The sequence below is a fragment of the Panthera onca genome, chromosome A1 (genome assembly GCF_046562875.1).
Source record: "Panthera onca isolate mPanOnc1 chromosome A1, mPanOnc1 haplotype 2, whole genome shotgun sequence".
In the NCBI taxonomy this organism is placed as follows: Eukaryota; Metazoa; Chordata; class Mammalia; order Carnivora; family Felidae; genus Panthera; species Panthera onca.
The window spans coordinates 46,837,994-46,860,895 of NC_138339.1; the positions used below are offsets into that span (position 1 = coordinate 46,837,994).

The following is a 22,902-nucleotide window of genomic DNA, read 5'->3' on the forward strand; positions in this document are numbered from 1 at the left end:
CTTGGGTGAATTCCCAGCAGTGCTATAGCTGGGTCATAGGGTAATTCTATTTTTAATTTTTTGAGGAACCTCCACACTGTTTTCCAGAGTGGCTCTACCAGTTTGCATTCCCACCAGCAATGCAAGAGGGTTCCCGTTCTCGACAACATCTGTTGTTTCTGAGTCGTTAAATTTAGCCACTCTGGTGTGAGGTGGTATCTCAATGTAGTTTTGATTTGTATTTCCCTGAGAAGAAATGCATGCATTGAGAATAACAGGCTTGGCTGGCCAAGGATTTCCCCCGTCTGCTTCTTAAGCAGAACCATTTTACAATCAGTGTTTCAATTTATTTAACCAATACTCTCGTGCTCATGTTGGCAACACATATACTAAAATTGGAATGATACAGGGAAGATTAGCATGGCCCCTGCGCAAGAAATTCGTGAAGCATTCCATATTTTTTTGTATGGAACCAGAAAAGACACCGAGTAGCCAAAGCAATCTTGAAAAAGAAAACCAAAGCAGGAGGCATCACAATCCCAGATTTCAAGCTATACTACAAAACTGTAATCATCAAGACAGTATGGTACTGGCATAAGAACAGACACTCAGATCAATGGAACAGAATACAGAACCCAGAAATGGACCCACAAACGTATGGCCAAGTAATCTTTGACAAAGCAGGGAAAAATATGCAATGGAATATTTAACCTATACGCTCCTAGCTGAGATTTGTTCAAGCCTTACTTACTTTCTATAGTTTGTGGTCCAAAAACAAAAGTTTTTTTTTATTCACATAGGAAATTATATTATTGGATATATTCTTCTCCAACTACCCTCTCATTCATTTGGGGCCTCCCTCCCATTGAGAATCAGTGATTTACACAATTGTTCTAATTTTGCAATCCATAAATACAGCATAGGCTCCACTGTTTACAACAGATACCCAATGCCTCCTGAACTACAAGCCATCTGTGTTTTTCATTTCTCTTCAATAACCTGAGAAATGAACACCCAGTTCTGGGTGAGGGTGGGGGTTCTGGGGATGGAGACAGTGTGTTTCCTGTTTGATTGTTTCAGTGTACACACCAGGCCCAGTGCTGCAGGAAAAAAAAAAAACAAACCAAAAGTCTAAGAAAGGATTGCGGAGACTGCTCTTCATGTGACTAGCTCCTGATAGGGCTGTCCTCTCCTGAATGTAGTTGCAAGTGGGTGAAAGGACATTAGAAACCCACAAGATGGGTGGGGTGTGGAGTGTTTTGCCTGCCTTCTCCATGTCAGTATTGCTCAATGGAATGATTGTTAAGCCTGCACCAGAGCTAAGAAACACTGAATATCACAGGGATAACAGACACGCCAGAAACAATAGTTTATTCAATAGACTTACATGTCTTCCTCAGTGTGAGGTGTTTTTCTTCTATTAATACGGCAATAACCTTATGAAATAGTTACAGCCCTGTGTTACAGATGAGACAGACCCTCATTTGGAGGGGAGATGAGGAGTGGGGTTCAGAAAGCGCACTTGATACTCTGATCTGGGGACTTGGGGTGGGAGTTCACCTCCCTGGAGAATAGCTTTTGGGTACTCGGTTTGAAATTGCCGCTGAAGGCTTGCTCTGCCTCCCAGCCTCGGAAATGGAAGCAGGATTCTGGAGAATCCCCGTTGGAGGAAATGTTTAAAAGCAGCAAGTCCCCGTGGCTTGGGAGTAAATTTGCTATCCACTTGCCAACAGCCTTCTTCAAGGGAAGGCTCCTAGGGTTGTGGCTACAGCCTTGCTTTGGGCCGTCCGCACTAGCCAGTCTCAGGGACTGGGTGGAGCTCTTGCGGGAGAGGCTAGAAGGGCGGCTCGGAATTGACAGCTGTGTGCAGGAAGTCGGTGCTTTGTCTTCTTCCCCAGGGCCGGAGAACGAGGCAGCGCTGCAGCCGAGCCTGCTCAAATGATGTCAAGGACAGGAGTTGGTAGACAGCCCCCTCTCTCCAGAAAGGATCAGGGCGCGGGTGGAGGCTTTGGAGGCTCCTAGGCCAGGCCCGGGCCCAGTGTTCTCTCAAGGAATACGTGCAGAGCCTGCCTACTGACCGCCGCCTCCAAGCTCCTCGGACCGCCGGGCGACGCGGTTCTCCCACGGGAGGCCGCATCTTCTTTGTAATTCGAGCAGGCCCTGGCGGGCCGGTTGCTGTGGTAACACTGCTTTTCCCGACTCTGTAAGGCGGGGAGGAGGGAGGCGGGCCTTGCCGGACGTCACGGAGACTGGGTTTGGGGGTGCTGCCCACTCCCGACTAATTGTTTGCCAGAAAGGAAGCCTAGAGATAGATGTTTCGTTAACTGAGGGGTCCAAGGGGCTGCATTAGTACGGACGGAAGGGATCAGGATCCACCCCCATCAACCTCCCCCCAAAGTCCGCTCTTGCCAAAGATTTTAACGGTCTATCAAAGCAGGGCGGAGGGGGAGTTGCAATTCGGAGATTTGGTCGGATGGTCCACGCCCCTTCCTCGGGTTTGATGTTTAGGCCACGCCCACCCCGAGCCGGGGCCAGTTCTAGACCACGCCTCTCCCCTGGGCGCGCGGAAGAACCAAAAAGGAGTAGTATTGCGAAATTGAATTGAGCCAGAGCAACTAACGCGCCAAGACCTGGGACGGGTCGTGTTCCGCAGGCGTCCGCCGAGGCCGCCCCGCCCCACATTTTCGGGGAGCCCTCATGGTTTTGCGCCTGCGCACTGCCCCCGCGAGCTCACGGGTTGGACGAACACGCAGAGTCGCCGCGGCGCGCAGAAGGGGTGGAGCAGGCATGAGCAGGCGCGCGCGCGCCCGTCTGGAGGACGCTAAGGGAGCAGGCGAGACGGGAGGATCCAGTGGGTAGAGTGGTTCGCCCAGGTTTCTTTGGGCAGTGCGTAAGGCCGCTCTGGGCACGAGGGCGCCCATCTCACTGGCTCGCTCGGTTCCCGGAGCAGATCCGGGGCAGTAGGAGAGCGCCGGGTCAGGGGCCGCCGCCGCCGCCGCTCCCGGGGGACTCTGCCCGCCAACCCGCAAGCCCGCGCTTCGCGGGCCCAGCCGTCAGGGTAAGCGGGCTCGCGCTCACCAGAGAGACGAGCGAGATGGGAGAGTGTGGGAGGCCATCGGGGACCTGTAGGAGGAAGGGGCTTTGGGGCGTGCGTGAGGGGCAGGGGGTGTGAAAAGAGAAAGAGGGCCATCGAATAGTGGTAGTATTAACAGCCACTACCACACAATAATAATATTCTAGTGGTTTGTGCCAGGACTTTATCAAGCACCTTATTTACTTTCTGTTAACATCTACTGCAGTCTTCCGAGGTGTATGTTATTAAACCCATTTTACAAGATAGGAAAACTGAGGCACCAGAGAGGTTAAGTAGCTTATGCAAAGCCACACAGCTGGTCGGTCTGGGTTCGAACGCAGGTCTTTCTGGCCCGAAGGCGTGTAATTAAAAAAAAAAAAAAAAAAAAAAAAGAGGGAGGGTAGAAGGAGGAGGGGCGGGATGAGTGTTGTTTGGGGAGGGAGGGTGATCCAGAACAGGAAGAGAACGATGATGGGAGACTGTAAGGGAGAGGACCTGAGTCTGGAACCTTGCGGGCCTCCGCCTTCTTGGTTCTTTTGGCCCCACAACTTTTCTTTGCTATTCTGTTTATGAGCCATAGCTATTGCTCTGGGGGCCTGGACCACATGGTTGGTTTTAAGAACTGGTTGAACTGCGGTTAAGTCCAGGGTAGTTGTCTTCGGACACTGTTTTGCGGGCGGAGGTGATGGAGGACGGCGGGCCGTGTATGGAGAGGACCCTCTTCCAAGCTGCTGCCATTTCTTCTAACTTGCTCCCACTTCCTTTTCCATCTTATCCATGTGCGGTAAAGCCTTTGTTCAGTTCTCTAGAATTGAGGAAGTGATGTTTTATGGTCTCCTTGCACACTTAGGCTTAAACAAAACAAAACTGGAAAAACCAAACATTCTTTTCCTAAGCAAGTCTCTGGATTGCTTGCAGAGAAAGCTTGCCGGTGGCTTTATTTGTAGTTGCTCTTTAGAGCTTGCCTGGGTAAATAGCTTTGTTTTGGAGAAGTTTATCCTATAGGTCAGCAGGAGCGAGCTCGCAGATTTTACTGCAGATCAGCATAGGGCAAGGACCTCAGTAATTCCTGTATCTGACCTTTCCTTCTTGAACAGTCTAATGCTGGGAACCAACAGGTATCAGTGTTTGTATTTTGCTTTCATATAGAGTGGAGTAGCTCACGGGAGAGTCAAGTTTTAAAGTCACCCTGTGAGGGAAACTGCATGGGGATCAGAATTATCCTTAAAAATTCCTTAGAAGGTACAAGGTTGTACATCAGGGCCATTCCGTTTCTCAGTAAATCTAGCACAGTTTTTCCTTAAGCCTTTAAACTTGTTACTGTTTCTCTCGTTGCAACCCAGGTAAAGTAATTAGCCTAGCTTTAGGATCTGTGTTGCACAAATAAACATATTTGAATGGAATAGAGTCCTTCCACGTTGTGAGGTGTGCTATGCCCTGCTGGCACTGAGAGGCACTGAGAGAGGAGGAAGACTAACCAAGGAGAACAGTATGTTTGTGATTCCCGTCTTACGCTTCTTCTGGAGCATGTGCTCACTGAGTGGAAAGTAGCAGGCAAAATTGCTGGCATCATTCAGTATTATTATTTCTCTTCTTTGGCTAGCATAACCAGTAATCTATGCTAAGCTAAATGTGCATAAGGTGATTCCTTTTCAGCTTTCGAGTGGCATTACGTTTTGGGGTTTGCAAGCTATTTCCCCACAATTTTCCTAGATAAGGGTTTGGTGTGAGAACTCATCTTAGGTATTTTTGCCAGTGGTCTGCACTTAAGTTCCCCATTTATCAGCTATATATAGCAATGGTTAGCTTTTTGAAAGCGGCTTAGCTTTTTAAAAATTTTTTCTTGGAAATGGAAGTCATGATAGTGCTTTTTAAAATTAATGTCTCTAAATTTCTGTTTTATCTGCAAAATGTAGTGAAGACACCACTGTACAAAGTTGTTGTGAGGTTTGTCCACTGTTAACTTTGAAGCAAAATCCCACATTTTGTATCACCTGTACTCTGTTTTGCATTATCTCTGAAAGATGAGGACTCTTTAAAAAAAAAAAACATGACAATATAACACCAAAAAAAAAAAAAAAAAAGCAACCCCCCCAAACAAAACCAAAACCAGCCATTATTCAGACTTTTGTCTTAAAAATGTCAGTTTAAAAAGATTTCTAATAGTTTGTTTAAAGCGGGACCTAATTAAGGTCTGTAGATTTTGATGGGCTGATATGTCTCTTGAGAGTCTTTTACTTTTTAAAAAAAAAATTTGTGTGTATTTATTTATTTAGTTAGTTAGTTAGAGGGAGAGCATGAGCAGGGGAGAGGCAGAGAGAGAGAGAATCTGAAACAGGCTCCACACTAGTGCAGAACCCCATGTGGGGCTTGAACTCTCGAACCGTGAGATCATGACCTGAGCCCAAACCCGATTTGGGCACTTAACCGACCGAGCCACCCAGACGCCCAGTAGAGTCTTTTACTTTTAGTACTTGCAATTTGTTGAAAAATCTGGGTTATTCTGTAGATTCCCACAGTAGTTTCTGGATTTTGCTGATTGCCTTTCTGTGGTGTCATTTAACATGTTCCTCTGTCCTCTTTATTTCCTGTAAATTGGTCTAGAGGTTTGGTCAGATTCAAGTTAGATTTTTTTTTTGGCAAGACTTATTCATAGTGGTGATGTATATTCTGTCAGGAGGCAATGGTATGTGGTTGTCTCTTTTTATAGTAATTACAGCCATTGTGATATTTTAGCAACTTTATTGATGTATAATTCATACTATAAAACTTACCCATTTTAATGTAGAGTTCAGTGATTTTTACTAAATATATGGAGCTGTGCAGTCATCAGATAGTTGAGTTTGGTAACATTTCTATCACCTCAATAGCATACCTCATGCCATTTACAATTAATCCCATTCCCAATCCCACTGCTGTAGTCTACTTTCTGCCTTTATAGATTTGCCTTTTCTGGGTATTCCATATAGATGCCATTTTGATATTGCCCAGATCTATGAATTCTTTGGGAGTTATAGAACAGTGATATTCTCTCAGTCCGTATTTCTTAGCTTTATAATTTCTATTAAAAGAAACTTTCCCTCACCTCTTAAGTTACTTAGTACAATTTACATAGGAAAGACAAGACACATACTTTAAAAAATAGATTGATTTACTAGCATTCTCTAGTGGTGACCAGTGAGGTTTATTTTCTTAGGTTTAAATCCATGAGTTCATAGTGAATTGTCGGAGAAGTCTGAATACATTGTACTGACTGTTCATAATGGTGTTTATATTATCTTTTCTTTGACCAGAGGGAGCCTCTTCAGATTATTTCCTGAGGTTTTTTTTTTTTTTTTTTTTTTTGACACACCCTTAAGAGCTTCTTAGCTGGGGAGCCTGGTTCTAAGGGTTTAGTGTAAGTACTTAATTGTCTTCTTTTTAAGTCTGCTCTTTTCTGCTTGGAGGTCAAAGGCATATTTTTGCTTGGGTCCTTTTTGCTGCTTCACTCTTAAGGAAACGTATTCATAGTCATACCCACTTCCCCTGCAGTAGTTTATGGTTGTGTTTGAAACGATACCAGTCTACGGCCATACCACCCTGAATGTGCCCAATCTCTGAAATGACACCAGAAAGGAAGTGCATTGTTTCAGTTAGGAAAATAAGGAAGTGAAGTGGTACTGATTTAACATTAATGGGCATAAAAATGGCTTTGTGCCATCTTGCAGGAGAAAACCTTAAACACAATGTAGAATTGAATCAGAGTCCTTGCATTCTCTTAATTATGGTCATATAGTGGAATTTACTCCACACTCAGTTTGGACTTCACCCCTTTTTGGATGTTCTTTATATGTTCATCTGCAAGTCTTTAATTCATACCATTGTGTACAGAACGGAAATGAGAAGAAATGGATTCTGCCTTTAACAAGTGTCCACCCATATTTGTTAGGAATATACCACAGTCTACTTAAGTTTTAGAGTAATTACAGTAAGTCTGTTATAATTTCAGAGAAACATCTGTTGAAGTGTAGGATACCTTGAATAAATGGAATCTTTCAGGGTTGCTGACAGACCAACAGGTTTTCCAGAACTTTCTCGGAGAAATGATGACGTTTGAGAATGACAATTTTGTTTTGATCCAGATTCTTATGGTTGCATCTACCTGTCAGCAAAGTAGGAAGGAAAGATTTCATTTTACTGTTTCTAGGAATTTTCCTCTGAATACGTATATATACCGGAGTCCACTCTTACATTGTGTTGAGTATTCCCTGTGGTGGGGTTGCCTTTTTAATTTTTTAAAGTTTATTTATTTATTTTGAGAAAGAGCATGAGCGGGGGGGGGGGGGGGGGGAGGGAGAGAGAGAGAATCCCAAGCAGGCTCTGCGGGGTCAGCACAGAGCCCTATGTGGGGCTCAATCTCATGAACTGTGAGATCATGACTTGAGCTGAAACTCAGGAGTCACTTAACTGACTGAGCTGCCAGGTGCTTTGGGGGTTGCCTTTTTAAAGAAAGGCCATTATGATAAGCTCCTTTTGGTCTTTTTATGATCAAGCATCTCATTGCTACAATAATAGCATTACTCTGAAGCTGAACTATACTGAGTTTCATTTTGCAGACTACTGTTTCCCCCCTAGTTTCCTCCCAGAATATACATTGTAAATCATTATCTTTTCCTGTTGAATTATTTATACTTGCCATCTTCTCGAGGCACCTGGGTGGCTCATTTGGTTAAGTGTCAGACTTTAGCTCAGGTCATGATCTCACATTTTGTGAGTTTGAGTCCCCCATCCGGCTCTGTGCTAACAGCTCAGAGCCTGGAAGCCTGCTTCAGATTCTGTGTCTCCCTCTCTCTCTGCCCCCTTCCCCACCTGTGCTCTTGTCTCTTATCTGAAAAGTAAATAAACATTTAAAAAAATTATATACTTGCCATCTTCTCTACTCCTATTGTTGAATTGCTTAGTTTCTTTATATTATTATGTGTTTAAAAGTAGACTTTAATAACTCCAATTCTGATTTTCATTGTGGTGGTTAAAGATTCATTTAGTGGTGTTGGTTTTTACAATCTAAAATCCCTCACTTCATGATCTATTTGCACAAATGTAAAGAGGCACTGTGTTACGTTAGTTAATTGGCTCTAGTTATATGTGACTTTTTGATGGTGGAGAAAAGGAATTTCTCCTTTTTTAGGGGGTGGAGGGAGGAGTCACTAAGACTTAGATGTACATTCTTTCAGGCTTTCAGAGATCCAGGTACATGTAAACTAGCTAAAGAGATTCTTTTAAAAATGTTTCCATGATTTGGTCTCTGTGCAAGTGTTGTGAAAGTTACAGATAAGGGAGTATTTGTGGTCATTGGAGGCTATTTTAGTGTTTAGGTAGTCTGGAAAGGGCTCAAAAACTGGTTTAGGGTGGTGGTTTCACTTCTGTGCTAAAGGGCAGCTTGGGCAAAAGTTTCTTCAGGTTTGTTTCTGTCTGTCTCTCTCTCTCTCCCTCCCTCCCTCCCTCCCTCCCTCCCTCCCTCCCTCCCTCTCTCCCTCCCTCTCTCTCTTTCTTTTATTTTATTTTTAAGTAATTGCTAGACCCAACATGCATCTCAACTGTACAACCCTGAGATCAAGAGTCACATGCTCTACTGACTGAACCAGCTAGGCACCCCAGTTTCTTCAGATTTCTTAAGTAATTTTAGTTTCTTCAGGTTAAAGACGTGTGTGTGTGTGCGTGCGTGTCTTGACCAAGATAGGTTTCCCCATCATAATAAATGGGGAATAAATACAAATATAACTGTCTTAATGTTTTAGCTTATTAAACTGATGAAGTGATTTTTTGATACCTTTGTTTTGTTGGCATCTTGCCAGTGTGTACATTTATGTGATTTCAAAATATGTTTTTGAATCTAGATCAGATCAACCATTGGCTTGCCCTCTAATAAAGTCAGCTGAAAGTGACTGCTCAAGTTTCTTCAAGATGCCTGCAGCACTTGTGGAGAACAGCCAGGTTATCTGTGAAGTCTGGGCCAGCAATCTAGAAGAAGAGATGAGGAAGATCCGAGAAATTGTGCTCAGCTATAGTTATATTGCCATGGTAAAGAGCTCCACTCTTTTTAACTCACCTTCTGCTGCGGACTTAGGGAATACTCAGTGTGAGATTTTGAAGGAAAGACTTCCACCAAAGCCATGGTAAATTAAACTTGGTGGAAGGTTGTGAAGCTTTTATGAAACCCCAAGGTAGCCAGTGGGTCTGAGAAGGATGTAACCTCTAGTATCTTAGACTTTTTGTAATGTTACTCTGTATTGACAAATGTTTAAGGCAAAAGTTATGTTAGCCAGTAGGACACATCTATACCACAGATGCGGTGAATTTGACAGTGTTTTTTTAAAAATTAGTTATCAGCATTTAAATACAGAGAGACCTCTCTTAAAGCCCAGATTTCTGGTATCTCTGGAAAACACTGGGAAGATCTGGCATGGGATTCGCATTCTTGCCTGGCGGTGAGTGGCTGGAGACGCAGATGTGTGTCACGGTGATGCCAACGGCGTCTTCTAGAGGAGGATGTACCTTCTGTGCTCCAGTCCCCATTACTCATAAGCATTACGTCTTTAGCCTTGTATTTAAAATTCTCTGTGGTCTTGTTCCAGGCTTTTTACTCAAGGTAAGTATAGCAGTTGTTTTTTTTTTAAATAACTGTTTCACTTCCCCATATTTGTATTTTTGTTCATAATCTAGACTTTGTTCTTAATCTAGACTTTTTTTAATTCACTGTATATGAACCTAGCATGTCCTTAATTGATCTATAGTCAGCCGCTCTTACATCCTGCCTAGGATCTCCTCTAAGTTGCTGCACAAAGCTTCATGATTCTAGTGCTCCTTCTGTAGATATCAATGAAATCAATATTTAGTTTTTAAAAATATTTATTTATTTTTGAGAGAAAGAGAGTGAGTGGGGGAAGCGCAGAGAGGGGCACAGAGGATCCTAAGTGGAGTCAGTGCTGACAGCAGAGAGCCCGACGTGAGGCTCGAACTCATGAACTGTGAGATCATGACCTGAGCCAAAGTTGGATGTTGAGTTGACTAAGCCACCCAGGTGCCCCAAAATCATATATTTCTTTAAATTATTTTTTTAATGTTTATTTATTTTTGAGATAGAGACAGAGCAGGAGTGAGGGAGGGGCAGAGAGAGAGGAAGGCATACGATTCAAAGCAGGCTCCAGGCTCTGAGCTGTCAGCACAGAGCCCAATGCAGGGTTTGAACCCACAAAACTGCGGGATCACGACCTGAGCTGAAGTCAGATGCTCAATCGACTAAGCTACCCGGGCGCCCCCCAAAATCAATTATTTTAAGATAGGTTTTTGTGCCCAAGCTTGGGCTTGTCATATAACTTTTATAAATTGAGAAAAAATTTTTATGAATGATAAATTCAGCATCCACTGTTTTGTGAAACCTAATGATGACAGACCTTTTCCTTTTCTAGGACACAGAATTTCCAGGTGTTGTGGTGCGACCAATTGGTGAATTTCGTAGTTCCATAGATTACCAGTATCAGCTTTTACGGTGCAATGTTGACCTCCTAAAAATTATCCAGCTGGGCCTTACATTCACAAATGAGAAGGGAGAATATCCTTCTGGAATCAACACTTGGCAGTTCAACTTCAAATTTAATCTTACGTAAGTGAGACACTTCTCAGTGTTATTCTTAGATCTGCTACATTTGTGCAGACTGTGATCTCTAACTGATTTTATTAATTTAAAGTTTTCTTTCTGTTGAAACCAGGTAAGGATTGGACACAGCAGCCAAACAGAGAATGGAATAAGGAATCTCAGAAAGTAAAGTCCCTCTTAAAGAACACTTACAGGTCAACAATAAAAAGACAACTCAATTAAAAATGGGCATCAGATCTGACTAGAAATTTCTCCAAAGAAGATATAGATATGGCTAATAAACCCATGAAAAGATGGTCACCACCACTAGTCATGAGGGAAATAAATGTAAATCAAAACCACAGTGAGCCACCCACTGGGTGGCTATAATGAGAAAGACACAAGAACAAATGTTGGCAAGGGTGTAGAGGAATTAGAATCCTCATACATTGCTATTGGGAAAGTAAAATGGTGCAGCCTCTTTGGAAAATAGGCAGTTTCTCAAAAGGTTAAACAGAGAGTTACCAAATGTCCCAGTAACTTCTTTTCTAGGCATATACCTCAGAGAAATGGAAACACATCCATACAAAAACTTGTATGTGGTGAATGTTCATTACAGCATTATTTGTAAAGGCCCTAAAGTGGAAACTATCCAGATGTCTGTGAACTGATGAATGGATACAATAAATGTGGTATATCCAGGCAGCGGATTATTGGACAGTAAAAGAAAGAAGTACTAATACATGTTGTATATTGATGTGCTTTGAAAACATTATGCTAAGGGAAAAAAGCCAGACACAAAAGACCATGTATTGTATGATTTTGTTTATATGAAATGTTCAAAATAGGCAAATCTGTAGAGTCAGAATAGGTTAGTGGTTGTCTAGAGTATGGGGGGGTTATGTTATGGGGTAGTGGGGAATGACTGCATACTAGGTATGGGTTTTCTTTTTGAGGTGATGAAATGGCCTGTGGTGGTGGCTGCACAACTCTGAAAATATTGAAAACTGTTGAATTGTATATTTAAATGAGTGAATTGTTTAGTTACGTGAATTATAGCTGTTTAAAGTGAAAAAGTAAAGTCAGTTCCCCAGTTAGGGGATCAGTGTTTGAATTGCATTTCTGCCATTTTTTAGCTGGGTGGTTTGGAGTTCATTTTATCTTCTGTAATTCAGTTTCCTTATCTGTAAAATAAGATTACTATGTTTCATAACAGAAGAAATAAGCTATAGAGTAGATGCTAATCAAGAGTAGGTGAAACTGAAGCCTGATAGTGGGCAAATTTTGATGTTTTAGAAACGTGGGTAAAAAAATACATAACATAAAATTTGCCATCGTAACCATTTTTAAGTTTGCAGTTCAGTAGTGTTAAGTAAGTTTGCATTGTTGTGAAACAGAACTCCAGAACTCTCTCGCAAATCTGACACTCTACCCACTAAACAACTCTCCTTTTTCTTTTTTTTCTCCAGCTCTTGGTAACTACCGTACTACTTTCTGTTTCTATTTGACTATTTTAGATACCTCATATAAATGGAATCACACAGTATTTGTCTTTTTGTGACTGGCTTATTTCACTTAACATAATATCCTTAAGGTTCATCCATGTTGTGGCATGTCAGAATTTCCTTTGTTTTTAAGACTGAATAACATTCCATTGTATGTTTAGACCACATTTGTTTACCTGGTCATCCACTGATGGACATTCGATTGTTTCCACCTCTTGACTTTTTGAGTATTGCTGCTATGAACATGGATGTGCAGATAATCTTCATGACCCTGCTTTGAGTTCTTTTGGATACATACCCAGAAGTGGGATTGCTGGATCGTTTGGTGGTTCTGTTTTTAAGTTTTTGAGGATGATATAATTTTTTATGGGGAAAAATTAGGGGAGACTATCATTTTGCTGAATGTATGAGGTGGTTTTAGTGTATTTCTTACTGGACCACAGTTCTTGAATACTGCATTCTTTAACTGGGCACCAGGAGCATTTGGTAGCTCAGGAATAATTTTTTGATTGTTCATGTGCTTTGGAGATTTCTTTGAGGTCCAGGAATAATTTGGGGAGAAGATCTGGATTTTTCCTTTAACTTCCTTTCCTTTTTCCGTTAATCCTTTTTTTTTTTTTTTTAGTCCATTGTCAAAGCCTGTTATTTATACCTTAATGGTAATTAATACACAAAGGAAAATAAAAAATTCCCTAGTTGTCTTTTAAGTTTATGTGAAAAACAAATGAAAGGAAAAAAAATAGTGAAATCTAGTGGAAAAGAAGTTAACGTAATGGAAGGATCGATCAGAAAATGATGTCTTTTTCCCCCTATTTTTGTGATAGGTGGTATTATAAATATTCCTGTGTTTAAATTGATGAATGTATCTTTGCAGTGGAGTATTATGCCAGAGTTGCAAAGGATGTGTATTTATCAGTATTGGTCTGGAAAGATGGTTTGTGCTATGTAGGTGTAGAGATGGAGGTTGTTGTGTACATGGAGAAAATAGTCTGAAGGCTATATAAAATGAATTGTTAACAGTTATTTCTGTGAGGTGGTATTATAAGAACATTTTTAAGAGTATTCTATTTTAAATGTTTTTGTATTGGTTGATTCTGTTTTTCTTTAAACAGTGAGAAATGTGGACCTTTTGTATTTAAGAAATTTATTTTGTGGGGGCAAATCTCACTTTTCCATCTGCCGCAGAGATAAGATTATCTACTTTGCATGCTTGTTGGAATATTGGAAAGAATGAATTGATCTGTTCTTAAATTATGAAAGCCTTTCAAGGATACCTGTTCTGTAATTATAAGATGTTAATTTTAAGGTGATGTTAACATTGCTGCCCACTACTTCTGTTAGATTATCCACCACTAAGAAGTGAATACCTTCTTTTTTAGAGAGGACATGTACTCCCAGGATTCCATAGATCTCCTTGCTAACTCAGGACTACAATTTCAGAAGCATGAAGAGGAGGGGATTGACACATTGCACTTTGCAGAGCTGCTTATGACATCAGGGGTGGTTCTCTGTGACAACGTCAAATGGCTTTCATTTCATAGGTCAGTTTCAGAGCATCTATATTTCTCTTTCTTTGGCAGCAGGGGATTGCATTCTGATGTTATTTTTGCAGTACTGATTGCTATCTTCTTCCGGTAACTTATGAAGCAGTTATGAAATTGAAATGGTAACTGGCCCATGTTTCAGTTTTTCAAAAAGTACTTTGGAGCACATACTGGTTTGTTTCATACAGTATTGGGTTCTGTCATATGGCTATCAGTGGGTACATTCCAAGTGGAAAGATGGAGGAGGGGAGATCAAAGCACTTGATCATCTTTTTCTCTTAAATGAATGGCCTGGAATTTCCTAGGTACTCCAAAGACAGATTCCTCTTAAGAGATGTTAATTTACACTTTCAGTACTTTAGAATTTTTGGTGGATAAAACCCACATTTTTAAACCCTTGGGTTCTCTTATATGTCTCTCATATTAGTGTGGTTTGTTAGTATTTAATAGAAAGTTGAGATTACAGTAGGATAAACTAGTTTGGAACACTGAAAGTTACTCACGGGGAGTATCATTAAGTTTTGAGAAATAAAGCAGTTGAATGCTGGGGCCTGGTAACTGCTGTTTTTTCACTCCTTGCCTCATTTTCTCTTGTAGTGGCTATGATTTTGGCTACATGGTAAAGTTACTTACGGATTCTCGTTTGCCAGAAGAGGAACATGAATTCTTTCATATTCTGAACCTTTTTTTCCCATCTATTTATGATGTGAAATACTTGATGAAGAGTTGCAAAAATCTTAAGGTACACAATATATATATATTTTTTAATTTTTTTCTTAATGTTTCTTTATTTTCGAGAGAGAGACAGAGACAGAGCATGAGAGAGAGACTGAGAGCATGAGTGGGGGAGAGGCAGAGAGAGAGGGAGACACAAAATCTGAAGCAGGCTTCAGGCTCTGAGCTGTCAGCACGGAGCCCGATGTGGGGCTCGATCTCACGAACTGTGAGATCACTACCTGAGCCCAAGTCGAACGCTTAACCGACTGAACCACCCAGGTGCCCCTACAGTATTTTCTTAATATTAGTAACAACAACAAAGACAAAAAAGCAGACTTGTCATTTGGCTTCATTGCTGTTTTTAGAAATTATTTGTCATTGTTCTGCATTCTTGAGCGCCAGCTAGGTGCCAACATGGTGCTAGAGAAGTACATATAGAGCTGATTGGCACAGGGATTTGTGTGGTGAATGTCTTTAATCTGGGTATGAAGGGAGCCCTCTGCTTCTCTCATCTTGAGGGAGGAGTTCTTCACTTAGGGCCCACGAACCTAGTGAAACAGTTGGCACCGTGAGGTGTATGTGCAGTTTGTTAAGGATGGGGTCTGGAGCGCACCAGACTCTCAGATGGATTCGTAACTTGAGATAGTTCAAGAACTCAACACCCTAATAAGTTGTTGACATAAGAGATTTGCTGTCTAGAATTGGATTGGTATTTGACTATTTGCTCAGTTTTTATAGCAGTTAGGACTTTAAAATGGGGCAGAGGTCTAACACCATTAATAGTGTATAAAAGAAAGGAGTTGAAAGTGAAATATAACACAGTATATTGTGTGGAGGGCTGAACAGGGGATATTGCTGGGGTAATAAGGCCTTAGCAAATGGCCTGCTCCCACTTGTCATTCCCAAAATAATTAAACACAAGAATGGACTTAGTTGACTCCAGTAGACAAGTGGCGGGTCTGAAATATTATCTTTATTTTCTTTACATCTGCAGGGAGGTCTTCAGGAAGTTGCCGATCAATTGGACTTGCAGAGAATTGGAAGGCAGCATCAGGCAGGCTCAGACTCGCTGCTGACGGGAATGGCATTCTTCAGGATGAAAGAGGTAAGGTGGTGGGTTATCTTTGTGGACCGAGATTTGTTGAAAATTTATAGTTCTTTTGGAAGTTGACCACTTTGAAAGCAGTTGTTTTGTTTGTTTGTCATTATGTTCAGTATGTTAAATGTAGTTTGGGAGGCAAAGACACATTCTGAAATGGAGGCCACTCAGCATGCTCAAGTGTAGACATGTACTGGGCGTTCTTAGCAGTTCTCATTCTTGCAGTTATTTGCTTTTCTTCTAGTTTTTTCTTCTCTCATATAAACAAATTCACGTTTGTTCAAACATTCATTTTATGCTTAAATTCTGTTACTTATCAAATGTCTGGCAGCTAACATCATACTCAGTGGGGAAAAGCTGAAAGGGTTTCCTCTAAGATCAGGAACAACACAAGCGTGCCCCCTCTCACCACTTTTATTTAACATGGTATTGGAAGTCCTAGCCAGAATAATTAGGCAAGAAAAAGAAACACAAGGAATCTAAATCGGAATGGAGGAAGTAAAACTCACTATTTTCAGATGACATGATATTATACATACAAAACCCTAAAGAGTCTACCAAAAAAACTCTTAGAACTAATAAATGAATTCAGTAAAGTAAAATTTCAGGATATAAAATCAATATTCAGAAATCTCTTGTGTTTCTGTACATTAATAATGTACTATCAGAAAGAAATTATGAAACAATCCCATTTATAACTGTATCAAAAAGAATCAAATATATAGCAATAAATTTAACCAAGGAGATAAAATACCTATACCCTGAAAACTGTAAGACATTGAGGAAGGAAACTGAAGAAGACACAAATAAATGGAAAGATATTCAGTATTCATGGATTGGACGAATTAATATTGTTAAAATGTCCACACTATCCAAAGCAGTCTACAGATTCAGTGAAATCTCTATCAAAATTCCAATGGCATTTTTCACAGAAACAGAACAAATAATCTTAAAATTTGTGTGGAACCACAAAAGACCCCAAATAGTCAAAGCATTCTTGAGAAAGAAGAACAAAACTGGTGGCATCGTGCCCCCCCGCAAGCTTCCTTTGGCAATATCTGGAGACATTTTTGGTTGTCACAATGTGGAACAGCAGGGGAGACGTCCTCTACTGGCCAGGGACACTGCTAAACATTCTACAGTACCATAGTGCACTGGACAGCTCCCCTCCTTGCCCCTCAACAAGGAATTGTCCTGCCCAGGAGGGCCAAGGTTGAGATAACTCTGCTGAAGTGTGTGATATCCTGTATCTCACTTGTAACAGCCTACTGTTACATTATCCTGTTTTATAGATAGGGAACCGTGGCTTACGGACAGGTATAGAGTGTAGAGCCCAAGCTCTTGACCACTGCACTGCTTGTTAAAGAGAAGGGAGATGGAGGTGGCCGTACTAAATAGCAGCAGCAGCAGCAGCAGCAGCAGTAGCAGCAGCACACGGATCCTGCCAGTAAAAGAACTCATGGAGAATAGAAGTCTGTTCAGAAAGGAGAGCCTATATATAAAAGGAGCGTGAAAAGACTGTGTATAGGAAATGTCTTGAGCCTTTCTTTATGAAGTTACTTTCTAGTTGGGTAGATATTCAGGGCTTTAAGACAGTTGGGAGGTGCTGATATAGTAGTGTGGAGACTTGGCTGGACTCTGGGCGTGATTCTCACCGTGAGTTCTCTGTCCTATTCTGCAGTTGTTTTTTGAGGACAGTATTGATGATGCCAAGTACTGTGGGCGGCTCTATGGCCTAGGCACGGGAGTGGCCCAGAAGCAGAATGAGGATGTGGACTCTGCCCAGGAGAAGATGAGCATCTTGGCCATCATCAACAACATGCAGCAGTGATGGCAGCGAGGCTCAGGAGGGTGGGCCTGATCCCAGAGTGGTGCTTATGTGCTGACTGTTTGTGTGTACTTACCTTCCTCCCCAAGAGAAAACGCTTCTTTTGAGCAAACCGTACCTACCATCTGCGTTGACAGAAAGACTTCTGTTGCATTGAAGACAAAAGACGTCTTTATTTTAGATCCAGAAGAGGGGTTTGCTCTGAATTTGTAAACAAGTCTTCCCTAGTCCTCATCCCCAAGCCTCTCCAATTGCTTCCTGCCACCAGCATCCATGGCTCATTTGACACCTTTTTAAATACCGGGACAAGTCAGAGACGAACTAGTAAAATATATATAATTCTCATCTGTGTCATTATTTTTCTTTTAAATCTGTTGCTCATCTCTGAGGATGAAGACTTCTTGACGTGATTCTCAGCTGAGCTGAGGGCTTCCAGGGAAAGTGGAACGACGTGGCGTTCTTGTGAAGTGGGATATAGATGTCTTTTCCTTCCTTTCCTTTTTAAAAATCTTTTTTGACCCTTCTCAAGGACATTTGCTTTCTTTATGCTTTGTTAGTCTTTCGTTGTGTACTATTATGTGGAAATGAATTACTCCGTGCTGACATTTTGAAGACGAGATAATGAAAACTTTTATTAAAAACAAAATTCTTCTGAATCTGTCTACCCTTTATTCATGAGGAACTCCAGAACGGGTGTTAAGTTAACCACTTACGCGTCTTTAAGTCTCTGTTCCATTGTGCCACTGAGATTTGCTGTCACATGTTTATCATTTGAAATCATTTTAAATTTTAATAAAATATGCTGGATTTGTCCCTGAAGGAAATAAGATCAGAATTTTGGACCGTAAGTCTTATATTTTCAGTAATGTGATTTCAGATGGTCACGTGTATTCCCCCATGTCTCTTTGTTCTCCCTGCCTTTCCTTTCAGCAAACCTGAGAAGTTAGGGAGATGGATTATGTGAGTACCAGCAGTGTGTTTAAAAAGTTATAGTGGTACATGTAAACAGGGCAGTAAGGAATTTGGTTAGAGTTTTCTTGGAATAATATCCCACAACGGGTGTAGGAAGCTCAGGACTATGATTTTTTTTTTTTTTTTTTAAACTGGTCATTTAAAAAATGCATTGTTTTTTGAATGACTACAGTATGGCCAATTTAGAAAAACCAAAAACCCCTTTGAAATGGTGGAAATGAAAACTGGTAACTCACTGAAGTGGATGAATAGTCTTGCATTTTAAAAGCTTATGAAAAACTCAATTTCAGATGATTCAAAATGTCAAGTATTATAAGCTGGTATTTAAGATGCTTGTAAATATTATTTATGTTTTTAATTTTGTAAAATAAAGATTTCTTTTTAACCACTGGCATGAAGGTTTGGTCTTTTATAGCTATTAATTACTGGCTGTAGGAGATGGTCATTTGCAGTCAGTGCCTGGAAGCATCTTGACTGTCCCCAAACTCTTGTCTCAGTTTTCCACAAGTTGGTGTGCATATAAAATGTCTCATTTTGTAGGAGGTTTTTAATGACCAACTGTGTAAATGGAATTGTCTCTTCACTTCACAACGCCCCACTGATCGTCCAGCCTTAGTGGGAAAACTAGTTTTAATTCTAGTTCCTGGGACCACTTTACTCCATTTGGTGGATTAGCTTGTTAATTAGCAGACTATAGACAAAGCGAGCTTCTGGTATTGTAGAGTTGGCTCCACACTATTTACAACCCTTCCTATTGGCACAAAACAAGGGGTTGTAAGAAGTCTGGTATAGGAGCCAATCTAGGTTTTTGCCTGGGATGTTCACATATAGGAAGAGAGGTATTTATCACTGTGATCTGTGGTAAAGGCAGCACAGGTCAGGGTCAGTGGTTCTCTTTCAAGTTCTTTGGCATGCTGGTGACTGAGCCCTGCGTAGGTGTCCTAAATTTAGATTCAAATAGGGAATTTTATCTTTGCCACACTTCAGGACAGATGTACATGTCAGGAGAAGTATTGAGATGAAGGGTTGAGGAACTCCGTGTCGAGTGGGGAGTCTGGTCACCGCATGGGAGGGATGAGAATTTATTAAGGTGTTCTTAAAGGGCACAAGTCTAGTAGAATTGGCAAAAACTTCACCTTGTATACAGATATGTGAGTGCATTTAGGGCTTTGTGAGTGGTTATCCTCAGAAAGGGATGGTCCTGTAGAGTAACCAAGAGAATGCTAATTACGGGTGAATTCAAGCCCCTCTGTATAAACTGCCAAATGTTCTTAAATTCGTGGTTCTGCTAATGCAATAAGGTTGACTACCAACGACGAGCTTAATTGTTAGCTTGTCCTGATATGCATGAGCTCAGTTTAGAGTCAGATTTTAAGTCCAGGCTATTAATGAGTATTCTAATTTCTCAATTTATTCAGTCTGCAAGTTTCTATTGTGCACCTACTAGATAACAGACACTGTAAATAGGTGCTGGGAAAATAGCACATGGAAGACATAATCTCTACCAATCTCATTGGAGCTTACAATCTGCATTGCCAGACTACATAATTCACAAAAATACAGTATGAGCTGTAAAGTACAGCACGCTGATGTCTTTTAGATTGAGGTTCAGGGACAGTCATTAGAGAAAGGACATTTAAGCTGAGATCTAAGAGATGGCTAAGAATGGACCAGGCAGAGGAACAACATGAAAAAGCTACTGAGACAATATGAGAACTTGGTGGATTCCAGCAGCCTAAGAGACCAGTGCGTGTGGAATCCAGAAGCAAGGATGTGAGTGTAAGAACAGGAGTCCAAGAGGTAAAGGCTGGGATCAGGCAGGGCCTTTTAAGCCCTGCAAGATGATTTTTTTTTTCCAGTAACAATGGGAAACTACTGCAATAATTTTTTATCAGGGAATTGTCAAGATCTGATTTATAATTCAGTCACTGATACCATGCCAAGAAGATTCTTCATCCCCAGTAACAGTGCATCTTCTTCTCAAAGTTCAAGTAACTGTATAAAGAACTATGAGCATCTAAATTCTATGGTATTTGCTTTTGGGTTTAGCATTTTTAAATTCTAAAGCTAGGTCGAATTCAAACAAACAAAACCCCTGGTCAGTCAGATGTGTGTCTTAAACTTTTCTTCCTAGAGTTCCTGTGAATGAATTTTATTCTTGCTGTCCACAACAATGCCAGCCATAGGAAACTAAAAAATAAACTGGACATTCAAGCAGAAAAGCTTTCATAATGAATCCCCAAAGAAAATAGTTACATTATTGGGAAAGAATGCTCCCTCCCAACCCTACCCCAGACTGATGTTTATATCCCAGCAACTGGGCTATTACAGAAATATCTGTTCCTGACATTGTTCAACTATTTAACCAAAGAGAAGAACAGACCTCAAGAGAATGCTCAATAATGGGGGGGGGGGGGGGGGGGAAGAACAAGGATTTATAATTAAATAGTATATAGGATCCCATTATGCTGGAGTCCAATAATCCAAAAGCTACATACACAAAATTATGCATTTTTCTTCAAAGAGCATCTGTGGTTCTAATTCTCAAAGCGTCTATGATCGAAAAAAGATTAAGAACCACTGAAATAGCAATTTCTTCCTGAGCTACTGTGATCACCATTAATAATTTCTCATAAAACTGAAGGGATAAGACACATCTGAGTTTTAGTTATTTGTTCTTCTAAAGCTTTAGTAAATGGTGTGTTCAAGTAAGCAATTACATGAAACAGAACCAAATTTTTGATCTAAAGTTCAGATGGAGGGTAGAATCAACATGATGGGTAAAGACCTATTTCACATTCAAAGTTCAGTCTTTGAAAGAATAGAAGGGAAGAACCCAAGTTAAAAACAGTAAAAAAAACCAAACAACAAAAAACAAGCCAAGTCATAAAAGATATCAATTCTATCTCCAACAAGAATGGCACATTTACCACCAGGCAAAGTATTTATAAAGGTAGTTTGTGTTTAAGAACGTAACACTTTGGGTGATTAAAAAGTTTCTCCTCTTTGGGTGAAACCTGCATAAGGCTTTAGAGATGACCAACAATGAATCATACTGCAGGTGTTAGTTCTGAATACCTACTTCTGGCTTTTCATGATCTTTTCCTCCAGTAGGAAACCACAATTGAGTCCAAAGTCCGATTCCACTATGTCTAGGGGTAGAGTCAATTCAAACTTGACCCTCATTTGTATTATTTGGATCACTGCAAAAACATCTAGGGATCAAAGAGAATGGCGCGGTGTCACGGTGGTGAAGGGTGTTGTACGTTGGAATTTGGCACAGTTTCCTTAAAGGTCCTTGAAAATTCACGTGCAGAAGGTCTGGCAGTATCTTCTGTAAACTTTAGTGTTGCCATATTTCTGAAGGAGCTCTTGGGCCTGCTGCTGCATGTCCTGGGTTACGCTGCCAGGACACTGGGCCCCGATGTGAAGCAGAATGAGACAGCACTCCAGCACATCTGGGAAGGGCCAGATCTGAAAGGGGACACAAGGATGAACAAGGAAGCATTTGGAGGACTCACATATACCTGTACAGAAGGCACCAGCAACTCAAAGTCTCATCTAGTGACACTATTCAGGCACGGCTGAACTGAGGAAGGCTCTTCCTCAGTAACTCTAAGGGTAGATGATACTCAAAACTGGGAGGGCTCAGACTGGGGTATCCTTCTCAAATGACAGAATCATCTTCTAGAGCCCTACTCAATTCATTCAAAACATGACTCTCCTCTAATACCAGGGCCACATTCAAATACACCTACCCATCTGTAAGCTATCAAATACAAGGTACCAATTTTAATTTTATTTTACTTCCCAGATGCAAAATGTGTTCCATTTCTCTGAAGACCGAGGTATAAAATTGCTTGTGTTGCCAATAATCCTATTCTCACAAAACATTTTAGTTAACCCAAGACAACAGGATCCTAAATTTTTAAGCATATACAAATGTGTAGCAATTTTATAAATGGAACACAAAATTAGATGACCTTAAAGAATTTGGTCCAGTCAGTTGATAATATAAACAATAATGTTTTATTAAATGAACTGATATCTTACCTTAACACTCTCAGGAAATTTAGCTATTCTCTCATTTGCCTCCGTAAGACTTTTGGTTAATTCAGGCAGAGAAAGTGGCTGATTTTTTTCTTCTTTACTAGTAACGATAAAAAAAAATTACAAGTCATATGCCTTGCCCCACAAAACTTTTAACTATTACCCTATAAATAAAATTCTTTTGTTATCTCTTTCATCTTTAATACAAAGGTCAAGAGGAGGGAATTTAATGTGATGTGATATGAGGTTTTCAAAGTGAAATATCATTCCTCACCATTTGCCAAATCCCCAGTTCTTAGATACATAGCTCTAATGAAAAGTTAGGCCCTTCAGGGGATTTGATCTGCAGCTAAGTGCACAAAGCCTGGATTTCTCTGGGGAATGGTTAGACACAGCTCAGGCTCCTAACTGTTGGTATATGGATGCACATTCTTCTGGAAAGAGTGTCTGAATCTTCTCAAAGGAGTCCTGTGATCCAAAGGTTAAGAGCTGCTGAGTTAGAAAGATTTTTAGTGTTTTT

General features: G+C 40.8%; 2 protein-coding genes and 1 pseudogene across 4 annotated transcripts in view; 2 read left to right on the forward strand and 1 right to left on the reverse strand.

Annotated features, from left to right (window-relative positions):
* The first annotated feature begins 344 nt into the window (after positions 1-344).
* On the forward strand, positions 345-441 carry LOC132682521 (U6 spliceosomal RNA; annotated as a pseudogene).
* Positions 442-1,967: 1,526 nt separating this feature from the next.
* CNOT8 (CCR4-NOT transcription complex subunit 8) lies at positions 1,968-18,726 on the forward strand. Of its 3 annotated transcripts, none has more exons than XM_060634801.2 (7): positions 1,968-2,159; positions 8,929-9,112; positions 10,501-10,694; positions 13,552-13,713; positions 14,314-14,458; positions 15,428-15,538; positions 17,214-18,726. In XM_060634801.2, exons 2-7 carry the CDS (start codon positions 8,996-8,998, stop codon positions 17,361-17,363), a joined length of 879 nt encoding a protein of 292 aa, XP_060490784.1. In that variant the 5' UTR covers positions 1,968-2,159; positions 8,929-8,995; the 3' UTR covers positions 17,364-18,726. The 3 variants fall into 3 exon arrangements, with proteins under 3 accessions (XP_060490784.1, XP_060490783.1, XP_060490785.1); XM_060634800.2 differs by lacking the exon at positions 1,968-2,159 and adding an exon at positions 2,507-3,037; XM_060634802.2 differs by lacking the exons at positions 1,968-2,159; positions 8,929-9,112; positions 10,501-10,694; positions 13,552-13,713 and adding an exon at positions 13,737-13,838.
* Positions 18,727-19,840: 1,114 nt separating this feature from the next.
* GEMIN5 (gem nuclear organelle associated protein 5) overlaps positions 19,841-22,902 on the reverse strand; it is a 41,194-nt gene continuing 38,132 nt past the window's right edge. Inside the window, exons 27-28 of the mRNA XM_060634798.2 lie at positions 22,386-22,482; positions 19,841-21,806 (exon numbers count right to left, since the gene is read on the reverse strand). Coding sequence (XP_060490781.2) covers positions 21,639-21,806; positions 22,386-22,482 — 265 coding nt within the window. The 3' untranslated portion in view covers positions 19,841-21,638. The remainder of the gene's footprint in view (positions 21,807-22,385; positions 22,483-22,902) is intronic.

Bases quoted from the DNA above. Each gene is read 5' to 3' on its own strand.
- CNOT8 (XM_060634801.2), top strand. From the start codon at position 8,996: ATGCCTGCAGCACTTGTGGAGAACAGCCAGGTTATCTGTGAAGTCTGG. The intron at 10,695-13,551 runs GTAAGTGAGACA...CTTCTTTTTTAG, and splicing joins AACTTCAAATTTAATCTTAC to AGAGGACATGTACTCCCAGG. The intron at 15,539-17,213 runs GTAAGGTGGTGG...CCTATTCTGCAG, and splicing joins CATTCTTCAGGATGAAAGAG to TTGTTTTTTGAGGACAGTAT.